The sequence below is a fragment of the Vulpes lagopus genome, chromosome 2 (assembly GCF_018345385.1).
Source record: "Vulpes lagopus strain Blue_001 chromosome 2, ASM1834538v1, whole genome shotgun sequence".
Lineage (NCBI taxonomy): Eukaryota > Metazoa > Chordata > Mammalia > Carnivora > Canidae > Vulpes > Vulpes lagopus.
The window spans coordinates 45,607,338-45,629,882 of record NC_054825.1 but is presented as its reverse complement, the minus strand read 5'-3'; the positions used below and the strand labels follow the sequence as shown (position 1 = coordinate 45,629,882).

General features: G+C 38.8%; 1 protein-coding gene across 2 annotated transcripts in view; it reads left to right on the top strand.

The window, feature by feature from the left end:
- Positions 1-1,859: 1,859 nt before the first annotated feature.
- BBS4 (Bardet-Biedl syndrome 4) overlaps positions 1,860-22,545 on the top strand; it is a 57,215-nt gene continuing 36,529 nt past the window's right edge. For both annotated transcript variants that reach the window (XM_041740020.1, XM_041740019.1), the window contains exons 1-2: positions 1,860-1,991; positions 12,433-12,484. In XM_041740020.1, coding sequence (XP_041595954.1) covers positions 1,968-1,991; positions 12,433-12,484 — 76 coding nt within the window. In that variant the 5' untranslated portion in view covers positions 1,860-1,967. The remainder of the gene's footprint in view (positions 1,992-12,432; positions 12,485-22,545) is intronic.

Genomic DNA, 22,545 nt, shown 5'->3' with positions numbered 1-22,545 from the left:
TTCCAGCCACATTGGTCTTTTTGTGCTGCAAACTGGCCAAATTTCTTCCATCCTCAGGGCCTTTGCACAAACTCTTCCTTTGCCTTAGGATTCTTCCCAGGCCTGCCCACTTCCTTATCCCTGTTCCACAAGCTAATGCCTTATCCCCTAGATTTCATTTTAAAAATCTCTTACCCAGGGAAACTTCTCTGCCCAAACAAGTCTGTATTGGATCTCCCTGTTATTTGCTCTTTTACTCTGTATTTTTCTTTATTAGCATTTACCACAATTCTATAGTTATGTAGTTTTCATTTAATTTTATTTTTTTTCTAATTGAAATAGATAATACATCTGCTTGGTAAAAAATTCAAATTGTACACAAGGTATAGAATAAAAAGTCTCTTCTCTTCCCTGCCCCTCTGTACCCAGTTATTCTCCTTACTAGTAACCACTTATAGCATTTTGAATCTACTTCCAGAGATATTTTCTGAGTACACAAGCAATTATGTACATAATACTCATTTTTGCCTTCTCTTTATTAACACAGATATATACATTTTTCTGCACTTTGTTTTTACCTGTTAATAATGTATCTTGGCAATTCTTCTATGTCAATATGTAAATAGTTGCCTCTTTTCATGTATCAGATAGTAAGTACGGGCTTACCATAAATTTTTAACCTCAATGATTAGGCAATGAGGTTGTTTTCAGGCTTTGGTTATAACACACAATGCTGCATTGAATAACTTTGTATGTAAAGTCATTTCTCGCAAATGTACCTATAGAATAAATTCCTAGAATTCAAATAAGGGAATTAAAGATGATGTGCATTTTGAATTTTGGTAGTTATTGCCAAACTGCTGTCAATGGAGGTTGTATCCATTCATATCCCCACTAGCCACAGGTGAAAAATGCATGTTTCCTCACAACTATGTTAGTGAAAATTTTTTTTCCTTTGCCATGTAAGAGGGGGAAGGTATCTCTTGGAAACTTTAATTTGCATGTTTTTTTTTTCCTTCCTTGCAAAGTTATACTTTGATGTCTAAACAGCCATTTGTACTTATTTGGTGAACGGTTTCTTCATAAATTTTGCTTCTGTTATTAACGTCTGACTTCCTCTCTCTACTTTTAAGGTCGGTGCTGTGGGTGCAAGGGCTCCTCTTGGCGGTTTTCCTTCCTTCCATAGTTTCAGGTCCTAGAATGAATGAAGTTCAGGAAGCGACGGGCTCACGTCACGGGCGCTCCAGCTCCGAACTCGCGTCTGACTGACTCCAGAGCCCACGTGTTCCTTCCACGAGAACTGCCCCCACGCCAGGGCCCAGAGGGGTCACGTCACGTAACCGGTGTCGGGGAACGGGTTGTGCCCAAACCGCGAACATCTGTCCAGTCGCAGCGTCTTTCGGCCGTTTCACTGACTTTTGAGGAACGGAGGCCGCGAGACCGCGTTTCCGGCTTTCCCGGGAAATCTCCCGGGCTTTTCCCCAGTATTTCCGATCCGGACTGTGCTCGTCGGCAGCCCGCCTGCAGCGCATCCGCAAACTCTGGCGCCAAGGGGAGCGGGAACCCGAGGCGGCGAAGCCGAGGCTGGAGGTGACGGCTAAGCAGCGAGCAGGTTTCCGGCGTCGAGAACGGGCTTCGCTACCTCAGGGCGCGGGGCCAGGCCTCGCCGGGGAGCTGGAGGGCGCGCACGGCGGCGGGGCGGGCGGGGACGCGCGGCTTCCCCGACTCTCCGGGGCGCCCAGGGGGCTGTCCGGGAGCACGCGCGCTGCCTCCCGGGTCCCTCCTGGGTCTCTCTCGGCGCCCAGCCACGGGCGAAGCCGCCCCCGACCCGCACCGCGCCTCCCGAAGACACTCCCAGGCGGAGGCCGCTGCCACGACCACCTCCCGCGCGGTCCGGCCGCTCCCGGCTTCCCCCGCACCACGACTTCCGTTCGCCCGACGTCTGCGAACCGCCCACTTCCGTCCACGTAGCGGTGGGCGGAGCCAAGATGGCTGAGGAGAGGCTGGCGACGGTGAGCGCCCACCTGCCGCTCGGTGTCCCGGCCGCAGGGAGGGGTGGGCCGCCCCGAGCGGAGCGGAGAGGCGAGGCGAGGCAGGCTGGCGGGCAGCTGTGCCCCACGCAGCTGTCCCCGGGGGAGGGCGGAGCCGGCCCTGGAGCCGCTGAGGGTGCGCGGGGCGGCGCGGCCCGGCTCCTGAGAGCGGGTCTCCCCGGGCGACGCGGACTTTGCCGCGCTGGGCCCGTCCGAGCGCTGGGGTCAGTCTCGTCCATTCCGATCTCGGTCTCGCGAGATTTGGGAAGGAAGCGCTGCCGGCCGGGCCGCGGTCGGGGTTAATCCCCCGGACTGGGCTCGGGGCCGGACGGAGCCCGGGGCTGTCGGCGTCCGCGCCGCCTGCCGCTGGGCGGGCCGGCCCTTCCCCGCGGACCTCTCCGTCTTTTCTCTTTTTCTTTTCTTTTTTTTTTCTCTTTTTCCTTCCTCCTCTATCCTCCCCTTCCCTCCATCCTCCCGCTCCCTCCCCGTCGCTCCTCCCGTCCCACCCCCTCGCTCCTCCCCCGTCCCTCCCCCTCCTTCTTCTCTCCCCTCCCCCTCCCTCTCCCCCTTCCTCCATCCTCCCTCTTACCTCTCCCTCCCTCGCTCCTCCTCCTCCTTCCTCCCCCCTCCCCCTCCCTCTTCCCCCCTCCCCCACCCTTCCCCCTCCCTTGCTCTTCCCTCCCCCCTCCTTTTCCTTCTCTCCTCCCCCTCCCTCCCTCCCCTCCCCCCTCTCCCTCCCTCTCCCCTCCTTCTCCTCTCTCCCTCTCCCCTTCCTTTCCTTCCTCTTATCAGTTTACCAGCATTTAGTATAACACCCAGTGCTCATCCCATCAAGTGCCCTCCTGACTGCCCGTCGCCCAGTCACCCCGTCCCCCCACCTTACCCCCCTTCCGCAACCCTTTTATTTTTTTCTCCGTTGTAATTTAGTTAGGAAAGTGCTGTGTTGCGATTCAGCGGGAGCCTGAGTTAGGCATTAATTAAAGCCCACGGAGATGGTAATAGAGTAGCCCAGAACTAACTCAGGGTGACCCTGTGGCAGTTTGTGAAGTGTCTAGAATGGGATCTAATTTCTGCAAAGTTCTAAGTGCAAAACCTTGTCTACTGTTGTTGGGTTTCAAAGCATCTTGTGCCCTTTTGTTAGAATGGCTTTAGTTATTTATTTGGAATGTATTGCCCTTTGAAAACCGGCCTGGAAAACATAGGAGACAACATATAGCACTTTTTGGCTGTTTTACAACTTACTTTTGGGCCATTAAGGAGCAAGGCCAGTGCTATCTGGGGGTGGCGGGTGGGGGGTGGGCCAGAGAAGTCAAATTATTTTTAGTGTCATCATACAACCCTGAATACAGGGACAGAGGCCCAAATCAAAGACTTTTGTTAAACTACAAAGTAAAAAAAAAAAAAAAAAAAAAAAATTAAATAGCATGGTTAGCGTTACAAGGTTTTAGATATTAGAAATATGGCAAAGAAAATACTTCACCTCCATAAATGTAAGGTATAATGGTAACACGACATTGCTATAAATACAGCTTATTTCTCCAGTGCTCATTGCCCATAGAGATAGGTGTTTATAAATAGAATATGAACGTGATTTCTGTGATGCCAGAATTGTCCTGACCTTTCCAATCATATAGTATCTTACAGAGAATGGCTGTTTTTTTCAATATGACTTTAGCTCTTGAGCCTAAAGTTAACTGGTTATTTTCGTTACTGTCAAGTTTATTGCTAGCAGGGTTATAGTTATTTGTAGGAATTTCATCTTTTCACATTACCAGTGCATGGAGATTTGAATTTTGCCCTTTTTGGAAGTGATCTGGTCTTGTAATAAAATGAAAAGGCCCCCCCCCTCCCCAGTCTCATTCACTCAGACGACTGACCTGTATCTCCCTGAAATAAAAGCAAAAGAAAGCACAGAGTGCAAGGGTATTCATTTGCAGAATTGTTGATAGTGGCAAAATGCTGGAAGCAAGGTGAATACCCGTTCATAGGGGAATAGATAACTTCTGATACCTCCATTCTGAGGAATATTATGCAGCCATTAAAAGTGTTAGAACTATATAGGTTGATGTGAATGGTATACATTTTTAAAAAGCTAGATGTGCAGTGGAGTACTAAAAATCAAAATTTAACTGAGTAGACTTAAAAGATCTTACTGGCTTTATTCAGCGATTCGTGAATCAGACAGCGTTCCTTCTCCCAGACAGGAGCTCTGAAGAGCCCTACAAATGAAAGGCTTTCATAGGTAGAAAGGAGTGGGAACAGGGAAGTTCTACTAGACAAAAAGGTTGGTAATTGCAAGGTCACTTTCCTCTAGGTGATGGTAGGGGTCTTCAGGCACATTACCTCACTTACACTGATTAGATAGTTTCTGATTGCCTGGTTTAAGATTCTGTTCCTGGGAGGTAGAAATTCAGTCTTGGTTTGTTGACATGGGACTTAGCATAAATAACTCCATTTGGGGCTTTTTTTTTTTTTTTTTTTTTAAGTAGGCTCCACTCCCAGCTTGGAACACACAACACAGGGCTTGAACTCATGACTCTGAGATGAGGACCTGAGCTGAGATCAGGAGTTGGACACTTAACCAACTGAGCCATCCAGACGGCCCCCCCCCCTTTTTCTTTTGCTTTTTATTGGGGTATATTGTGTGATCTTAATTTTGTGGCATAAAAAAACCCCACATAGATCTGTGGATATGGATATATAGGTGTGGAGGAGAGAATACTAAGAGACTTAAAACAGAGACTTTTTAATACATAAGTAAAAAATCTAAGACTGCTGCTGTACAGGCCTTTAAGCCAGGAGACATCCCAATAAAATGGAGTAAAACAAGGCTTATATGAGACACACAGAAATTGTAATACACTACCCAGACTACCAAGGATTATTACCAGTTAGTTCCTTGGGAAAACTGGGGACTGATATTTATTTTTAAAGAATATATAGTAAATGATTTAGAGATCTTAAAAATAAAAGCAAATAATACTGCTTTCTATGATTTATGCTTACAAATTTTTTATAACTCCCTGATTCCCATTATTCAATGTATTTGTATAAATACCTGTTTTTCTTTAAGTTTAAAGATTAAACCTTTCAGAATGGAAAGCAAAAATTACTATTGTATTAGTTGACTTGGCTCGTATATAGTGCCTAGCACATACCAAATATTACATAAATATTTGTTAGGTGAAGAAAAGATCACAGAGCTACATAAAAATGAAAAACCAGAAGAACATAATGAATTCTCCATACATCCCAGCTGTAAAGATTAAGTGGGCTAATAGAATCCTTTCTATCTGAATGTTGTGGAAGACATTTTGAAAAAGAGACTAAAAGATTATATTTTAATTCTCCTTTTGCAGAAAGATTGCTGGCTCATGAAGATGCTTTTTGAGCCTTTAAGATTTTTATTTTTATTTATTTATCTTTTAGTACTCTCTATGCCCCCTGTGGGGTTGGAACTTACACCCCGAAGATCATGATTTGCATGCCTTGCTGACTGAGCCAGCCAGGCAACCTGAGCCTTTAAGATTCTTAATATGTTCCCCAAAGTTTAAAAAAATCCCAATTAAGGCCACCTGGAGTGCTCAGTCAGTTAAGCTTCTGATTCTTGATTTCAGCTCAGGTCATGATCTCAGGGTTGTGGGATCGAGCCCTGCATTGGGCAAGGAGTGTGTTTGAGATTCTCTCCTTCTGCCCCTTCTCTGCTCATGTGCATGCTCTCCCTCTCTCTAAATAAAACCTTTAAAACAAAAAAAAAATCCCAGTTAGAAAAAAATAGAGTTCTTTAGCATTTTAAAAACCAGCTATGTTGAGGTATAATACACATACCATAAAATTTACCCATTTTAGGTGTACAGTTGGATCAATTTTAGTTAAATTTATATATTTGCAAAACTGTTACCACAATCCTCTTACCTTCATCACTCCAAAAAGTTCCCTTGGGTCCATTTGCAGCTACTCTCTACTCCTAACCACTGATCAGTGGCTGACCACTGATCTTTCTCCATTGTTTGCTTTTTCTACAATTTTATGTAATCACACAATATAGTCTTATGTGTCTGAATTTCACTTAGCATGTTTTTTGAGGTTCATTTATATTGTACATAGCAGTATTTTGTTCCTTTTTATTTCTAAACAATATTCCATTTTATGAATATATACATTTTTTTATGCACCAAATGATGGACATGAAGACTGGTTTCCTGTTTTTGGCTATTATGAATGTTGCTGTGAATCTTTGTACGGATATGCTTTTATTTATTCAGGAGTGAAATTGCTGGGTTATATGGTTAGTGTGTGTTAACAACAAAACTGCCAAAATTCTTTGTAAAGATTTTATTTATTTATTTTAGAGATAGAATGAGTGGGAGGAGGAGCAAAGGGAGAGGGATAAGTGGACGCTGAGGTCAGGAGCCCAGTGTGGGGCTTGATCTCAGGGCCCTGAGATCATCAACTGAGCAGAAATCAAGATTTGGATGCTTAATTGATGGAGTCACCCAGGTGCCCCATGCCAAGCTTTGCTAAAGTGGCTATATGTACCATTTTACATTCCCACGAGCAGTATGTGAGGGTTTCAGTTTTCCACATCCCTGCTTTGTTAATAATACTTCATATATTGTCAGTCTTAATTTGTCATTCTAATGTATGTATATTGGTTATTATGGTTTTAATTTATATTTCCCCAACGAATAATGGTATTATCTTTATGTGCTTATTCATCCATTTCTCTTTAGTGAAGTGTGTCTACAGATATTTTGCCCATTTAAAATGGGTTATTTGGTTTAGTAAGATTTCTGTATTTGTTAAGTCAAGATAATAAAATAACTAATAGAACAAGTATGTATTCTGTTTTATTCTGAGAATCAATTTTTTTGTTGTTGTGAAGTGTATCTTAGCCCTAAAAGAATGAATAAAAGGTTATATGCAAATTTTAAAGAACAGGGTAATGGAAAGTTGTGTTTCTACCTCACAGGTTAAGAAATGGGTCATTAACAATAACTTTGAATCCTAAATGTTTCTTCCCTTACTGCATTTTCCTCCTACCCTGTCAGGAGTATCTCTTTCCTCAGTTTTGTTACTCGTCTGTTTTTCTTTATAGTTTTACCATATTTAATACCTCTAGATAATATATTGGATTTAAGAAATTGTGTAGTTTATTCATTTTTCAGTGCTGTATATTATCCCATTATATGAAAATACTATAATTAATTTATCCATTCTACTAGACAGAGATTTGAGTTCTAATTTCTTCAGCTTTATTGAGGTACAGTTGATAAAGTTGTAAGATATTTAAAGTATACAATGTGATCATTTGATATACATTGTGGAAGGATTCCCACCATCAAATCATTCATCACTCCACATATATACCTTTTTTTTTTTTTTCCTGGTGAGGACATTTAAGTTCCACTTTCTTAGCAATTTTTTTTTTAAGATCTATTTTTTTATTTGAGATTGGTGGGAGGAATACCTGCAGACTCCCCACTGAGTGGGAAGCCAGATGTGGGGTTCGATCCCAGGACCCTGAGATCACCACCCAAGCCAAACTTGAGAATTGGACGCCCAACCGATAGAGCCACCCAGGCACCTCAGCAAATTTCAAATTATACAGAACAAATTTCAATTACACAATATAATGTCAACTATAGTCACCTTATATTCATCTTAAAAGCTTGTACACTTTTACTAACCTCTTCCTATTTCTCCTACTTCCCAACCCTGGCAATCACTTTTTTATTCTCTGAGCCTGTGTTCAACTTATTTTTCCTTCTGATTTTCAGTTTTAGTTTTTTGTTTGTTTGTTTTTTAAGTTCTGTACCCAATATGAGGCTTGAACTCATGACCCTGAGATCAAGAGTCACGTGCCCTACTGCCTGAGCCAACCAGGAGCCCCTGACTTTAAGGTATTAAAAGTAATATTATTAACAGGGCTAGGGCCAGGGTAGGGCAAGTGAGGTGCTTAGGGTGCAAAAAGTAAGAAGTAAGAATGTCTCAGGCCTGGCTGTAAACATTCTTTATTTTTTTTTTAAGATTTTATTTATTTATTCATGAGAAAGGGGGATGGGGTGCAGAGAGGCAGAGATACAGGCAGGACGGAGAAGCAGGCTCCACGCAGGGAGCCTGACATGAGACTCGATCCCGGGTCTCCAGGACCAGGCCCAGGGTTGAAGGCGGTGCTAAACCGCTAAGCCACCCGGGCTGCCCTGTAAACATTCTTATACAGGTCTCTTAATCTAAGAGTTTCTCTAGGGTATTCTGAGAAATGGATTTTTCATTCATGGAGTAGGTACATCTTCAACCTCATTACTTGTGGGAAACTTTAAGGTGGTTGTAACCATTTATGCTTCTATCATCAGTTCATATTGCTTACATCTTCGATGTTGTCATGGTTTTAAATTCTGTCAATATAGTTGATGTGAAATGAAGTCTTAATGTGATTTTAACTGATTATTAATGAGGTGGAGCAGCAGTGGTTGGTTGTCTTTTACTTTTCTGTGCAATGCCTGGCTCATGTTTTTCTTTTATAAAAGATTATTTATTAGCACAGTGAATGAGAGAGAACACAAGTGATGGGGAGAAGGGGGAGGAGAGGAGAAGCTGACTCCCCACTGAGCAGGGAGCCCGATGCAGGGCTCTATTCCAGGGCCTTGGGATCATGACCTGAGCTGAAGGCAGATGCTTAACCAACTGAGCCATTCAGGCGCCCCATGTTTTGCTTATTTTTCTACTTAACTGTTTTTCTTCTTGCTTTCTTTTTACTGTTTGTTTTGTAGTTAGTTATAGTTTCTAGCTGTTAATCCTTTATCACTTTTTGGGGGGGATTTTTTTGGTTTTTGTATTGCAAATATCTTCTTAGTTTTCTGTCTTCACCTCATTTTTGGGTCAGAAGTTCTTAATTTTAATGTAGTTGAATACTTAGATATTTTCTCAGTTGGTTTGTGCTTTTATATCTTACTGAAGTAATCCTTTCCTATATTTTTTTCTAAAGGCTTTAAATTTGCCTTGTTCATTTTTAGTCTTTGATCTATATTAATTCATTTTCATTTCCCTGATAAAGCTTTCTTTCTGTCTGGAAGTCTGTTTTGTTTCATGTTAATATTGCTACTTTAGTTTTTCTTTTTGTTTCTATTTTCCTGGTGTATCTTTTTCCATCTTTTTACTTTGTTTTTCTTTGCCTTTCTGCTTTGGGTATGTTTGTTTTTTTAAAATTTTATTTATTTATGATAGTCACACAGAGAGAGAAAGAGAGAGAGAGAGAGGCAGAGACACAGGCAGAGGGAGAAGCAGGCTCCATGCAGGGAGCCCGACATGGGATTCGATCCCAGTTCTCCAGGATCGTGCCCTGGGCCAAAGGCAGGCGCTAAACTGCTGTGCCACCCAGGGATCCCCTTTGGGTATGTTTTTATATAAATAGCATACATCTAGATTTTTAAATCCATCCTGATAATTTAACTAGAGAATTTCATTTTTTCTTTCTTTTCTTGCCTCTCTCTTTTTTTTTTTTGCCTGAATTTCTTCTTTCTCTCTCCTCTCATTTCATTACTTAGAAGTTGTATACTCTATTCTTTAGTCTTCCTTTAGTGATTACCCAATTTCTTTTTATAATACATATTTAACTGAAAGTTCAAATTTAAAACTTGGTAATGTAGGGATTATCAAATGCTTTATTACCCATTGCCCTGCCACAACATTGCCATGCTACTGTTGTTCAGTTTTGTAGTTTTTGTGTTTCTCAGCACCACAAATTATACGTTGTTTTATTCAGTAAGTGGATGTTTAGAATACTTCCATATTTTACTAGTTCCTTTGCTCATTTGTCTCCTTCATTCTGGGATTCTTTTCCTTTTTCCTAATTTATATCCTTTAGAAGTTTATTTAAACAAAATTTTTGTAGTTTGGTGGTGGTTTTTTTGTTTTTGTTTTTTTTTAAGTAATCTCTATACCCAGCATTGGGCTCAGACTTAGAAGAGTTGCATGCTCTTCCAACTGAGCCAGCCAAGCACTCTGAAAATTAGTTTCGGAAGACGTAAGAGTTTAGATTTGAGGTTGGCAGACTATTTTTTGGTAATAAATATTTTGGGCTTTGTGGGCTAGTCTATGTTGCAAGCAATTCAACTATGCAGTTGTAGTGTGGAAGCAACCATAGACGACATATAAACGTGTGTGACTGGTTTGATAAAATTTTAGACACTTAAATTTGAATTTTATAGAATTTTCAGGGCTTACAAAATATGAAAAAAATGTAAAAACTATTAAAAATGTAAAAAGCAAGGATGCTTGGGTGGCTCAGTCGATTGAGCATAACCTCTTTGTTTTGGTTCAGGTCATATCTCATGGTTGTTGGATTAAGCCCCGCATCAGGCTCCCCACTCAGTGTGAAATAAGCTTCAGATTCTCTTTTTCCCTCTGCCTTCTCCTGCTCACATGAGCGCGCTCTCTCTCTCTCTCTCTCTCTTTCAAATAAATAAATAAATGGGCTGGATTTGTTTGGCCTGCAGGGCATAGTTTGTTGTTTAGATTACTTTTATTTTACTTAGCACCTGAGACATGAGAGTGATTTTTCTTATAATCTCTTTATGTGATATTATTTTCCATTTTTAATTGTTGAGACATCAGGTGTCAGTCTAATTGTCCTTTCTGTATAGGTTAGCTAGTGATACTTTTTTCCTTTGGTCACTTTTTTTAATATAAGATTTTATTTATTTGAGAAAGAGAGAGCAAGCTCCAGCAGGGCAAGCAAGGGCAGAGGGACAGAGAGAACAGGCTCCCTGTCACGGAGGGAGCCCCCTCCGAGGGAGCCCTACATGGAGCTCCACCGCAGGACGCCAGAATCATGACACGAGCCAAAGGCAAATGCTTAACTGACTGAGCCACCGAAACACCCTCTTTGGTTGCTTTTAGGAACTTCTTATTGTCTCCGGTGCAGGACCTTTTGATGAACACAAATGGGGATTTATTTTCATTTAACCTGGTCAAGATTGGTTTAGCATTCTGAATCTAAAGATTAGTGTCCAGGGCAGCCCGGCTGGCTCAGTGGTTTAGCACCGCCTTCAGCCCAGGGCCTGATCCCAGAGTCCTGGGATCGAGTTCCGCATCAGGCTCCCTGCATGGAGCCTGCTTCTCCCTCTGCCTGTGTCTCTGCCTCTCTCTCTGTCTCTCATGAATAAAGAGATACAATCTTTAAATTAAAAAAATAAATAAATAGGGAATCCCTGGGTGGCTCCGCGGTTTAGCGCCTGCCTTTGGCCCAGGGCACGATCCTGGAGTCCTGGGATCGAATCCCACGTCGGGCTCCTGGCATGGAGTCTGCTTCTCCCTCCTCCTGTGTCTCTGCCTCTCTCTCTCTCTCTATGTCTATCATAAATAAATAAATAAATCTTTAAAAAAAATAAAATAAATATATAAAGATTAGTGTCTCATTACTTCTGGAAAATTTCAGCCATTATTTTTGCTTAATCTTACTATATCCTATATAACAGAAGGTAGTATAAGAAAACTCCATTTGAAGATTTTCTGCAAAGATCTTATGTGTAAGATAGTATTTATTATATTGAATAATGTCCCTTAAAAAATAACCCTCCTAGGGGTGCCTGGGTGACTTAGTTGGTTAAGCGTCCAACTTTTGATTTTGGCTAAGATCATGATTGCAAGATTGTGGGATCAAGCCCCAGGTCAGGCTCCGTGCTCAGCAGGGAGTGTGCTTGAGGATTTTTCTTTCCCTCTCTGCCTCCCCCTACTAGTGTGTGTTCTGTCTCTCTCTCTCAAATAAATCTTTAAAAAAAGAAAAAGAGAAACTCCTGGAATTGAGTGCTAGGCAGTTTCTATATAGATGACCTCATAAAATTCTTTTTATCAAAATGATTACTTTTTGGTTTGGCTGCTAAATGTATAGCATTAAGTATAATACTAATATGTAGTGTTTAAGGGCTTAGTACATTTATTTGTGCACATTTTATGCATTATAATTATATATTAAACAGGGCACCTGGGTGGCTCAGTTGGTTAAGTGTCTGACTCTTGGTTTCAGCTTGGGTCATGATCTCAAGGTCATGGGATTGAGCCCCACATTGGACTCCTCACTGTCCAGAATCTGCTTAAGATTCCCCCCTTTTCCCCCTTCTCATGCTTTCTCTGTCTCTTAAATAAATAGAATCTTTTATATATATATATGTATACATATATATATATAAAATCATAATAAACATAAGACTATATTATGAATATGCATTGTACATTATTAATAGTTTGGATAGCCGAAGTATGACTTGACATTTGATTTTTAAACCATATTAAAAATAAATCTTTGTGCCCACATGTATTGCATGATTGGAGAGCTACTGATTGTTATTGTTTGAATGCTTTTTCAAGTTAGCAAGATACATGGTGTTGCTTTCACATAGACTACTTTTTTTTTTTTTTTCAGAGAACTCAGTTTCCTGCAACTGCTGAATCTCAAAAACCCCGGCTGAAAAAAAGTCAGTACACAATTTTATTGTATGTGTGTATTTGCACAGATTTTCTATGGATTCTTTGTTCTATATGCATTAGAGCTTTTAAAAATGTGAGTTTTGGGGGAAAGCAGTAATAGTCTAAATATTCCTCTGTAGCTTTTATTTTATTTTTTAAAGATTTTATTTATTTATTCGAGAGAGAAAGAGTGAGAAAGAAAAACAGAGGGAGAAGCAGGCTTTTTGCAGGAAACCTGATGTGGGACTCCATCCTGGGTCTCCAGGAGCACACCTCGGGCTGAAGGCAGCTCTAAACTGCTGGGCCACTGGGGCTGCCCTATTTTATGGAGTTTTAGATATGGGATTGATTTTACCTGTAAATGTGTTTAAATGGGGCTTTGTTATTATGCAAGTGTGTATTTTCTACTTGTGGACAAAACACTCTGAAATTACCATGGCACACATCAGGCCCCACATAATCTCATGTCTGTTAAATAAGTGTGAGGTTTTATGAGAATTGAGTCTATGAAGACTAGGTAAAGGCATATACTATAAAGAGCTGCATTAAAAAATCTGATACAGATATGTTATATTTTATTTAGAAGAATAGGATTCCTTCATTTGTTAACTTCTAAAGTCTTAGGAAGGTTTGCAGATTGTAGTTAACTATATTGGATATTCTGTTGGTGTCCAATAAACATGTCTAATACCTCACAAACTCATCAGGCATTAGAAAATACCCAGACTTTTTATTTAGCAGAAGAGACCATCTATTTTATTATTTACCCATTTATTTATTATCTTCCAGATGAGGAAACCAAGGCTGAGGGGAAGCAGCATGACTTGCCCAGGGTCGTGGGTGTAGTTCTTGTCTGCATTATGAATGATGATTAACAGGCCATACACCCTTTAGCAGCGTGTGTTTTCCTGTTGTCTGCTAAGATTTTTAAATTTCATTTTGCCAATAAATTGTTTAGTTTACTTAGGGCATTTCTGTTCCACTTTGAAATTACAATACAAGTTGTTGGAAAATATGATTGCCTTCAGAATTTGTTTTCAAAGAGTTTTTCAGGAATATATCTTTCATTGAAAGAGCAGTACATCTATAATTCAGATTACTTATGAAGTTGAAGTGTTTCTTCTAGTATCTAACATAGTTGCAGTTACTTTTTACATAATTTCTGGACATGCAAATCATCTTGCTGTGATGTCTATCACTTCGTTTAATCGCTGGGGTGATTTGGCTAGTTAGGTGGGGCTAGTGAGTATTATAATTATCTCTTCCGTGCTTCCTCCGGAGTCAAACTCTGTGGCTCAATAGACTTGGGTGTCTGAGGTCCAGGAGAGCAGGAATTAGCATATATACCAATCAAAATTTGGCACATGAGCAATTCAGGCTAGTGAGATACAAAGCTGATAGCTATGGGATGGAGGGTCACATTTGGCATGTTATGCTATGAGAAGTAACAGTGCTGTAGTGCCCTTTCCAATCTTTTCTTGCTACTTTCTGATTTCAGTTATTAAAGTTTAGTTTTTCCTGTTCTTGAATCCCCTCCTACATGAGTACTTACCCAGTTCCGGGATCAGTAATAGATATTTGGAATACAAAGATAAATAGGGCATGGGTTCTGCCCTCAGGAATTAATAGTTTTCAGGGCATATAAAATATAAGCAAATTATTGAAACATAGTATACGCCTTCCAATTTTTCCAGCTCTTTTTCTATGAAATGTCTAGAACTCTTTTGCCATTATTGCTTTAGTTCTCTGATGAAATTCATTGTTCTCATTGGAAGTATAGAATTCAGAATTAAACAGAATATTTCAGATGTGAACAGGACCAAGTGGAATGTCTGAAAGGTAAAAATCTCTTCATCTGGATCTTTTATTTCTTTCAGTCCAGCACAAAGTTGCATTGCCTTTTGGTTAACCATTTTACACATTTTCAATACCACTATATTTTATAATTCCTGGGGTATCATTCATGTCAAATACAATGGAGTTGTACAAGGTGGTGACACAAGCAACTAAACTATCAAAGGTATAACTTCTCTTAACCTGCCCTTAATTTCTGGCTTCCACAGCCCCAAATTTTATGTCACTATGGTGAATTACATTGATTAAATTTTGGAATGTTGTAACAACCTTTGAATTCCTGGGATAAACCCCACAGGGTATGACGTATTAACCTTTTTATATGTTACTAGATTCAATTTGTTTCTGTTCATGAGGGATGTTGGTCTGTAGTTACTATTATTTTTCCACTGCTTTTGTCTTTTTTTTTTTTTTTTTTTTTGTATCAAGGTTATACTGGCCTTAAACCAAGTTGGGAGCTATTCTATACTTGTCTTTTCTGGAAGATTTTGTATAGAATTGGTATTATGTCTTTCTTAAATGTTTGCTGGAGTGTGACAGTGAAGCAGTCTAGGTCTGGATTTCTCTTTGGAAGGCATTTCAGTGCAAACTCAATTTCTTTAATAGATATGGGTTTATTCTAGTTATACATATTTCTTTAGGGAGAGCTTTAGTAATCTTTTTCTTTCAAAGAAATTGGTCCATTTCATCTCAGTTATCAAATTTATTGGCATAAAGGTCCTGATACTTCTGTATCTTCCTTTCAGTGTGTAGTGATATTCCCTCTGTTCCTGATTTTGATGATTTATGTCTACTATCGTTTTTTTCTTGATAAATTTGGCTAGAGGTTTATTCATGTTATTGATTTTTTTCCAAAGGACCAGCTTTTGATTTTATTTTTTCTTCTCTATTGCTTTTCTGTTTTGATTTCACTGATTTCTGCTCTTTTCTAATATTGTGTTTAATTTGCAGTTTCTTGTTTCTTTTTGCAATTTCTTACAGTAGAAAATTAGATAATTGGTTTGATATCTTTCTTCTCTTCTGTTTTAAACATTTAGTACTTTGTTTCCCTCTAAATACAGTTTAACTGGTTCATAAACATTTCAAATGTTGTTTTAACTCTTATATAATTCTAAATATGTTAAAATTTCCTTTGTGTTCCCTTTTAACCTGTGCACAATTAAGAAAGGTATTCATTAATTTCCCTGTATTTTGAAATTTTTCCATATTTTTTTGATTATTGGTTTCTAGTTTAATTCTAATTATATGTAAAGAACATAATTTATATGGTTTGTTTTATGACCATAATGTGATCTATGTTGATGCATATTTTATGTACCTTGAAAAGAACATGTATTTTTCTGTTGGATGGAGTAATCTACAAATGTCAGGTCAAGTTGTTTGATAATGTTCTATGTACTCATCGATACAGATATTAATATCCTTACCAGGAAGGTACTGATGCCCGTAATGAGACAAGAATGTTGAAGTATACACATGTAATTATGGGTTTGTCTGTTTCTTCCTAAAGATCTGTCGATTTTTACTTTGTGTGTTTTGAAGATCTGTTGTTGGATGGATATGCATTTAAGATTGTTTGACTTATTGGTGAACTGACTCTTTTATCATTATGTAATGTCTCTCTTCTATTCCTGATTATATTCCTTCTTTGAAGTCAACTTTGATGATAATAGAGCTATTCCAGTTTTGCTTTGATTAGTCCTTGTATGATAATGTATAGTTTACATACAGTCAGATTCACCTTTTTTTAAAGTATAAAGTTCTGGGAATTTTGACAAATGAGAATAGTTCTGTGACCACCACCATCACCACAATCAAGATGTAGAACAGCTTAATCACCCTCAAAAATTCACCTTTACTTTGTAGTAAATCACTTCTTCCACTTTCAGTTGCTGGCAATCATTGATTTTTTTCTTCCTATAGTTTTATCTCTTTGAGAATAACATTTGAATAAAGCATACATTCTGTAACCTTTTTAGTGGCATTTTTCACCAAGTGTAATGTTTTTGAGATTTATCCATGTTGTTGTGTATTTGAGTTTTTTTTTTATTGATGAGTAGTATTCAGTTGTATGTTTATACTGCAGTTCATTTATCCATCTGTTCATCAAAGGACGTTTGAGTTTTGGGCTATTACAAATACAGCTGCTATATAAACATTTGTTTCAAGGGTTTTGTGTGAACATATTTTTATTTCGTTTGTGAAGTGTTTTGGAGTGGAATTGCTGGATGGTATTTTGAGTATATATTTATTTTTACTGGAAATTGCCAAACTGTTTTCCAAAATAGTTACACTGTTTGTATTTCCTTCTTCAAAGTATGAGTGTTCCTTATACCTCATAAATGATTTGGGAAATAGTTTCTTTTTTTTAATTTTCTGGAAGAGTTATGGAGAATTGACCAACTTAATACTTAAATATTTGCTGGAATGTTTCTGTGAAGCCATTTGGGCCTTGAGTTTTCTTTGTAGAAATGTTTTCAAGAACAAATTCAATTTATTTAATAGAGATAAGGCTAAACAGGTTACCTAGTTCTTTTTATTTATTTACTCATGAGAGACACACAAAGAGACGCAGAGACATAGGCAGAGGGAGAAGCAGGCTCCATGCAGGGGGCCCAATGTGGGACTCGATCCTGGCACTCCGGGATCAAGCCCTGAGCCAAAGGCAGGCACTAAACTGCTGAGCCACCCAGGCATCCCCCTAGTTCTTAATTGAGCTTTGGTAGTTTGTGTCTTGCAAGGAATTATTTTCACTTCATCTAAATTGTCAAATATATTGGCATGAAGTTCACAATTTTCCCTAATGGATATTAAAAACACTATGAAGCCTCTATAATTAAAATAGTATGGTATTGGTACACATTTAAAAGATAGGCCATGGAGGGGTGCCTTGGTGGTGCAGTCAGTTGAGTGACTGACTCCTGGTTTCAGCTCAAATCCTGATCTCAGGGCCAGTACAAAAGAGGAGTTGCCATATGCTACATTTTTATAAGAAAGAAGGGGAAGTAAAAAAGTATATATGTACTTATTTTCACAAAAAAGAAACACCAGAAGGATTTTGGCTATTTCCAGGGTTTTGTAGGGAAATGCTGTGGGAAGGATGGGGGATGTGACACTTCTTTAGGTATGACTTTCAGTGTAGTTTTGACTTTTAGAACCATGAATTATTTCATTAAAATTTTGGAAAACAAATATCTTAAAAATAAAATGAAAGCAGAAGCAAATATACTATGGTATGATTGGAGTCAAGTTTTCTTACTGTTGGAGAAGGGAGTTACATAATATAGAAAGGGGAGAGGTGAGATAAAACCCTAAGGTATTGGTTAATAATTGGAGGTATCCGTATTGAGCACATGGCTTTTAATACAGACATAGTTATAGAATATATTTTTTCCTTGCCTGTGTCAGGGAAGGGTTAGCAGCAATGACCCCCTAGTAGCCAGGAGCACAGTTAGCTCCCAGATCTTAGTTTCTATTGTTCTCAAGTAAAAGGAACCAGGATTCCTTGGGGAAATGCCTAATTCCATGATTAAGGCTAGGAGATCTTGTGCCAGAAAATAAAGAATGGCTTACAGAGTGTGATGGAGATTTGTCATAAAGACACAGAAGTGGGTTTGAAGGGCTTTCTCTGGCCACTGGCCAGTTCTGGAGCCTCTACTAATATAGCAGTGAATATAACACATAGGATAAAATAAGAATACACAGTGCATACTGATAAAAGTATACAAATAAGGAAAAGGTCTTATAAAATAGAATGTTAACTAGTAGAATGAATGATAAAAATTACTGTTTGACGACCATCATAGTAATAATTGATTCATGCAAGACTCCTCAATGGATGCTAAAACTAGTGGGTAAAAGTTTGATGGGAAACAGGATATTTACATAAGTCTCTAAATATCCCTCTATAAGTATGATAGTTTTAAATTATAAGGTAGTAGTAACTTCATAGTGGAAAAATTTACCAAACACTACTTTGACCAAGTAATAGAAGGTAAACATCACAGTAATGGAGCAAACCAGCATCCTGTGCTTCCTAAATCACTTCTATTGTATTCTTGCCAAAAATAAAACCTCCAGTCTAATCTCGAAGAGATATTAGATGAACCTAAATTGAGAGACAGTCTACAAAATACTAGTCTGCATTTAAAAAAAAAAGAAAGAAAAAACTGTCAAGGGACCCCTGGGTGGCTCAGTGGTTGAGCGTCTGCCTTTGGCTCAGGGAGTGATCCCAGAGTCTTAGGATCCAGTTCTGCATCAGGCTTCCTGTGGGGAACCTGCTTCTTCTTCTACCTGTGTCTCTGCCTCTCTTTGTGTCTCTCATGAAAAAATAAAATCTTAAAAAACAACAACAACAACAACAACAAACCCGTCAGGGTCATGGAAGACAAAAATTAAAGAAGACTAAAGAGACATAACAGCTAACTATAATATTTGGTTCTAGATTTGATTTAGAGCAAAAAAAAAACCCATCTTTTTAAAAAAGTTTATTTATTTTTAGTAATCTCTGTACCCAATATGGGTCTCGAACTCACAACCCTGGGATCAAGAGTTGCATGTTTTTCCAACTGAGCCAGCCAGGTGCTCCCAGAAAAACATCTTTTAAAATGTTTTAAAATAAGGGCACGTGGGTGACACAGTTAAGTGCCTGACTCTTGGTTTTGGCTCAGGTCATGATCTCAGGGTCATGAGGTTGAGCTCCATTGCAGAGTCTGCTTAAGATTCTCTCTCCCTTTCCTTCTGTGCCTCCCCTTGTACTCTCTCTTTCTAAAAAATAAATTTAAAAAAATGTTTTAAAATCAAAGACTCTTCTTTTGCCATAAAGGAAATTATTAAGACATTTGTTAAAATTTGAAAAAGAATGGTAGGGTAGATAATAGTGTTGTATAGATGTTAGGTTTTTTTTTTTTATTGATTGATTGATTGATTGATTTATGAGAGTGTGTGTTGAGTATTGCAGGGTGTGGGGGCAAAAGGAAAGGGAGAGAAGATCCCAAGTAGACTCCCTGGTGAATGCAGAACCTGACTGGGATAAATAGGTGAAGGTTTTGCAGAGATTCTGTGTTTTTTTTTTTTTTTTCAGCTTTTCTCCAGCTGAAAGTATTTGCAATACAGTTTTTTATTTTTATTTATTATTATTTAAAAAATTTAAAAATATGTATTTACTTACTTGAGAGAGAATGAGAGCATGAGCTGGGGAGAGAGGCAGAGGGAGAGGGAGAGGGAGGAGCAGACTCCCTGGCTGAGCAGGGAGTCTGCTGCAGCACTCAGTCCCCCTGAGCAGAAGGCACACACTTAACCAACTGAGTCATCCAGACACCCCTACAATACAGTTTTAAAAAAGGAGTTCCTGTGAAGAAAAGCCATTCTCACTCTGATAAAGCAGCTTAAGGCGGAGCCTGATGGGGGGCTGGGTCTTAGGACCCTGAGGTCATGACCTGAGCTGAAATCAAAGGTTGGATGCTTAACCAAATGAACCACCCAGGTGCTTGTGACGTCCTTTTTTTTTTTTTTAAATATATATATATATTTATTTAACTTAATTTTTAAATATTTTATTTATTTATTTATTTTAGAGAGAGAGAAAGCGGGAGCACACACAAGTAGGGATAGCAGCAGAGGGGAGAGGATAGAAGTAGGTTCCCCACTGAGCAGGGAGCCTGATGTGGGGCTCCATCCCAGGACCTGGGATCATGACCTGAGCCAAAGACAGCCACTTAAATGACTGAACCACCCAGGCACCCCTATTTATTTATTCTGGAGTGAGAAAGCGTGGGAATGAGTGGGGAGACGGGCAGTGGGAGAGGAAATCCTGAAGCAGGCTCCCTGCTAAGTACAGAGACTGATGTTCATCTCCTTCTCAGGACCCTGAGATCATGACGGGAGCTGAATTTAAGAGTTGTCTGCTTAACCAAATGAGCCACCCTGGCATTCCCTCCCCATCTTTTTTTTTCCTTTGACTGTACAACTCATCCATTAGGGATTCTTGGCTGGCTCAGTTGGTCGGCCATGCGACCGACTCTTGATTTTAGGGTCGTGAGTTTGAGCTCCACATTGGGTGTAGAGTTTACTTAAAAAGATAATTAGGGGGTACCTGGGTGGCTCAGTCATTTGAGTGTCTGACTCTTGGTTTTGGCTCAGGTCATGATCTCAGGGTTGTGAGATCGAGCCCTGCTTTGGGCTTGGTGCTCAGTGAGGGAGTCTTCCTCTTCTTCCTCTGCACCTCCCCCTGCTCATGCTCACACTCTCGTGCTCTCTATAAAGAAAATAAATAAACCTTAAAAAAATAATAAAGTATACAATTCAGTGGTTTTGGTACATTATTATTTTTGAAATGGTAGTAAAATACATATAACATAAAATTTAAACATTTTTAAGCATATAATCCAGTGGCATTATTTACAATGTTGTACAACACTCATCACTATTTCCAAAACTTTCATATCCCAAACAGAAACTCTGTACCCTTAAGCAATAATTTTCCATTGCCCCTTTCCCTCTAGTCCCTAGTAACTTCTCTTCGACTTTCTGTCTTTATGAAATTTGCCTATTCTAGATATTTCATATACTCAGAATCGTACACTATTTATCCTTTTGTGTCTGGCTTATTACATTTAGCATAATGTTTTGAAAGTTCATCTATGCTGGAACATGTTATACAGAATTTCATTCTTTTTAAAGGCTGAATGATATTCCGTTGTATACATATGTCACATTTTGTTTATGCATTTGTCTGTTAATGGACAGGTATGGTTTCCAACTTGGGGCTATTGTGAATAATGCTGCAGTAGAAATGATGCACAAATTTGTTTGAGTCGCTGCTTTCGTTCCTTTTGGGTATATATCTAGGAATGGAATTACTGAACCATACGGTAATTCTATGTTTAGTTTTTTGAGGAAATGCCAAGCTGTCTTCTACAGCAGCTGCATGTGTAAGGGCTCCAATTTCTCTACATCCTTGCCGATACTGTTATTTTCTGTTTTTTTTTTTTTTTAATAGCTATCCTGGTAGGTGTGAAGTGGTATCTCATTGTGATTACCATTTACATTTCCATAATGATGAAGAATACTGGGCATCTTTTCTCCTGTTCTTATTGGCTTTTGTATATGTTCTTTATAGAACTGTCTGTGCAAAGGCTTTACCCATTTCTACATTGGGTTGTCTTTGTCATTGAGGTTAGGCCTATTTTAATAGTGATTGATTTGTGTCTTTTTTTTCCCCCATTGGGAAATGTATGCTTCAGTTATTTCAGGATTTTATTTAAAAAATTTTGTTCTAAGGACCTTATACAGTATCATTTAGTTAAAAAAAAAAAAAGCCAACATTCTTTTCTCTCTTTTTAGTCTGAAAAGAAAGATTTAAAGGAATTGAAAGTCTAGTCTTGATTTAATTTTGGAAGTAAAAGTTTATTAGCTAAGCATCATCCTCTTTTTCCTCTTAAATAGCATGGAGAACTACAGTGAGGAGTAAGTTATTTATATTTAAAAATTATCAAGGTACCTGTGTATGCAGAGAAATATGCAAATCTGAATTGCCATAATACTTCTGAGTACAAGTTTGTCAGTAAGTGTCAGGGACTGTAAAAGTTCATATTATGTAAGGTAGTACTTCCTGTTAGAAGAATCTATTCTAATAAGTATCCTCAACACATATATGATATTTTCTTAAGCGAAGATATTCATTACATTATTATTAATAGTAATGATTTATTGGAAACAATCTACACATTCAGCAATAAGACAAGGCCAGGTGATTATTTGTTCATGCAAATAAATACTAAGTAGCTATTTAAAATAATGTTTAGGGACGCCTGGGTAGCTCAGCAGTTGAAGGTCTGCCTTTGCCTTGGGGCGTGATCCCACGATCTGGGATTGAGTCCCATATCAGGCTCCTTGCTGGAAGCCTGCTTCTCCCTCTGCCTGTGTCTCTGCCTCTCTCTCTCTCTCTCTCATGAATAAATAAAAATCTTTTAAAAAATGTCTATTTTTTAAAAGCAGGCTTTACAGTTGTCTATAGGTAAATATTTTTCTTAAAATGCACATATAAAAAGATTAGAAAGAAATAAAATAGATAACCATAATTATCTGTGAGTAGTGGGAACATGTAAGGTTTTAATTTTTTTGTTGTTCCTTTCTGTATTTTCAAAACTTCTACAGTAGTGTGTATTTTTTCTAAGTTTAGATATTTTTATTTATTTTTAAGTAAGCACTACAC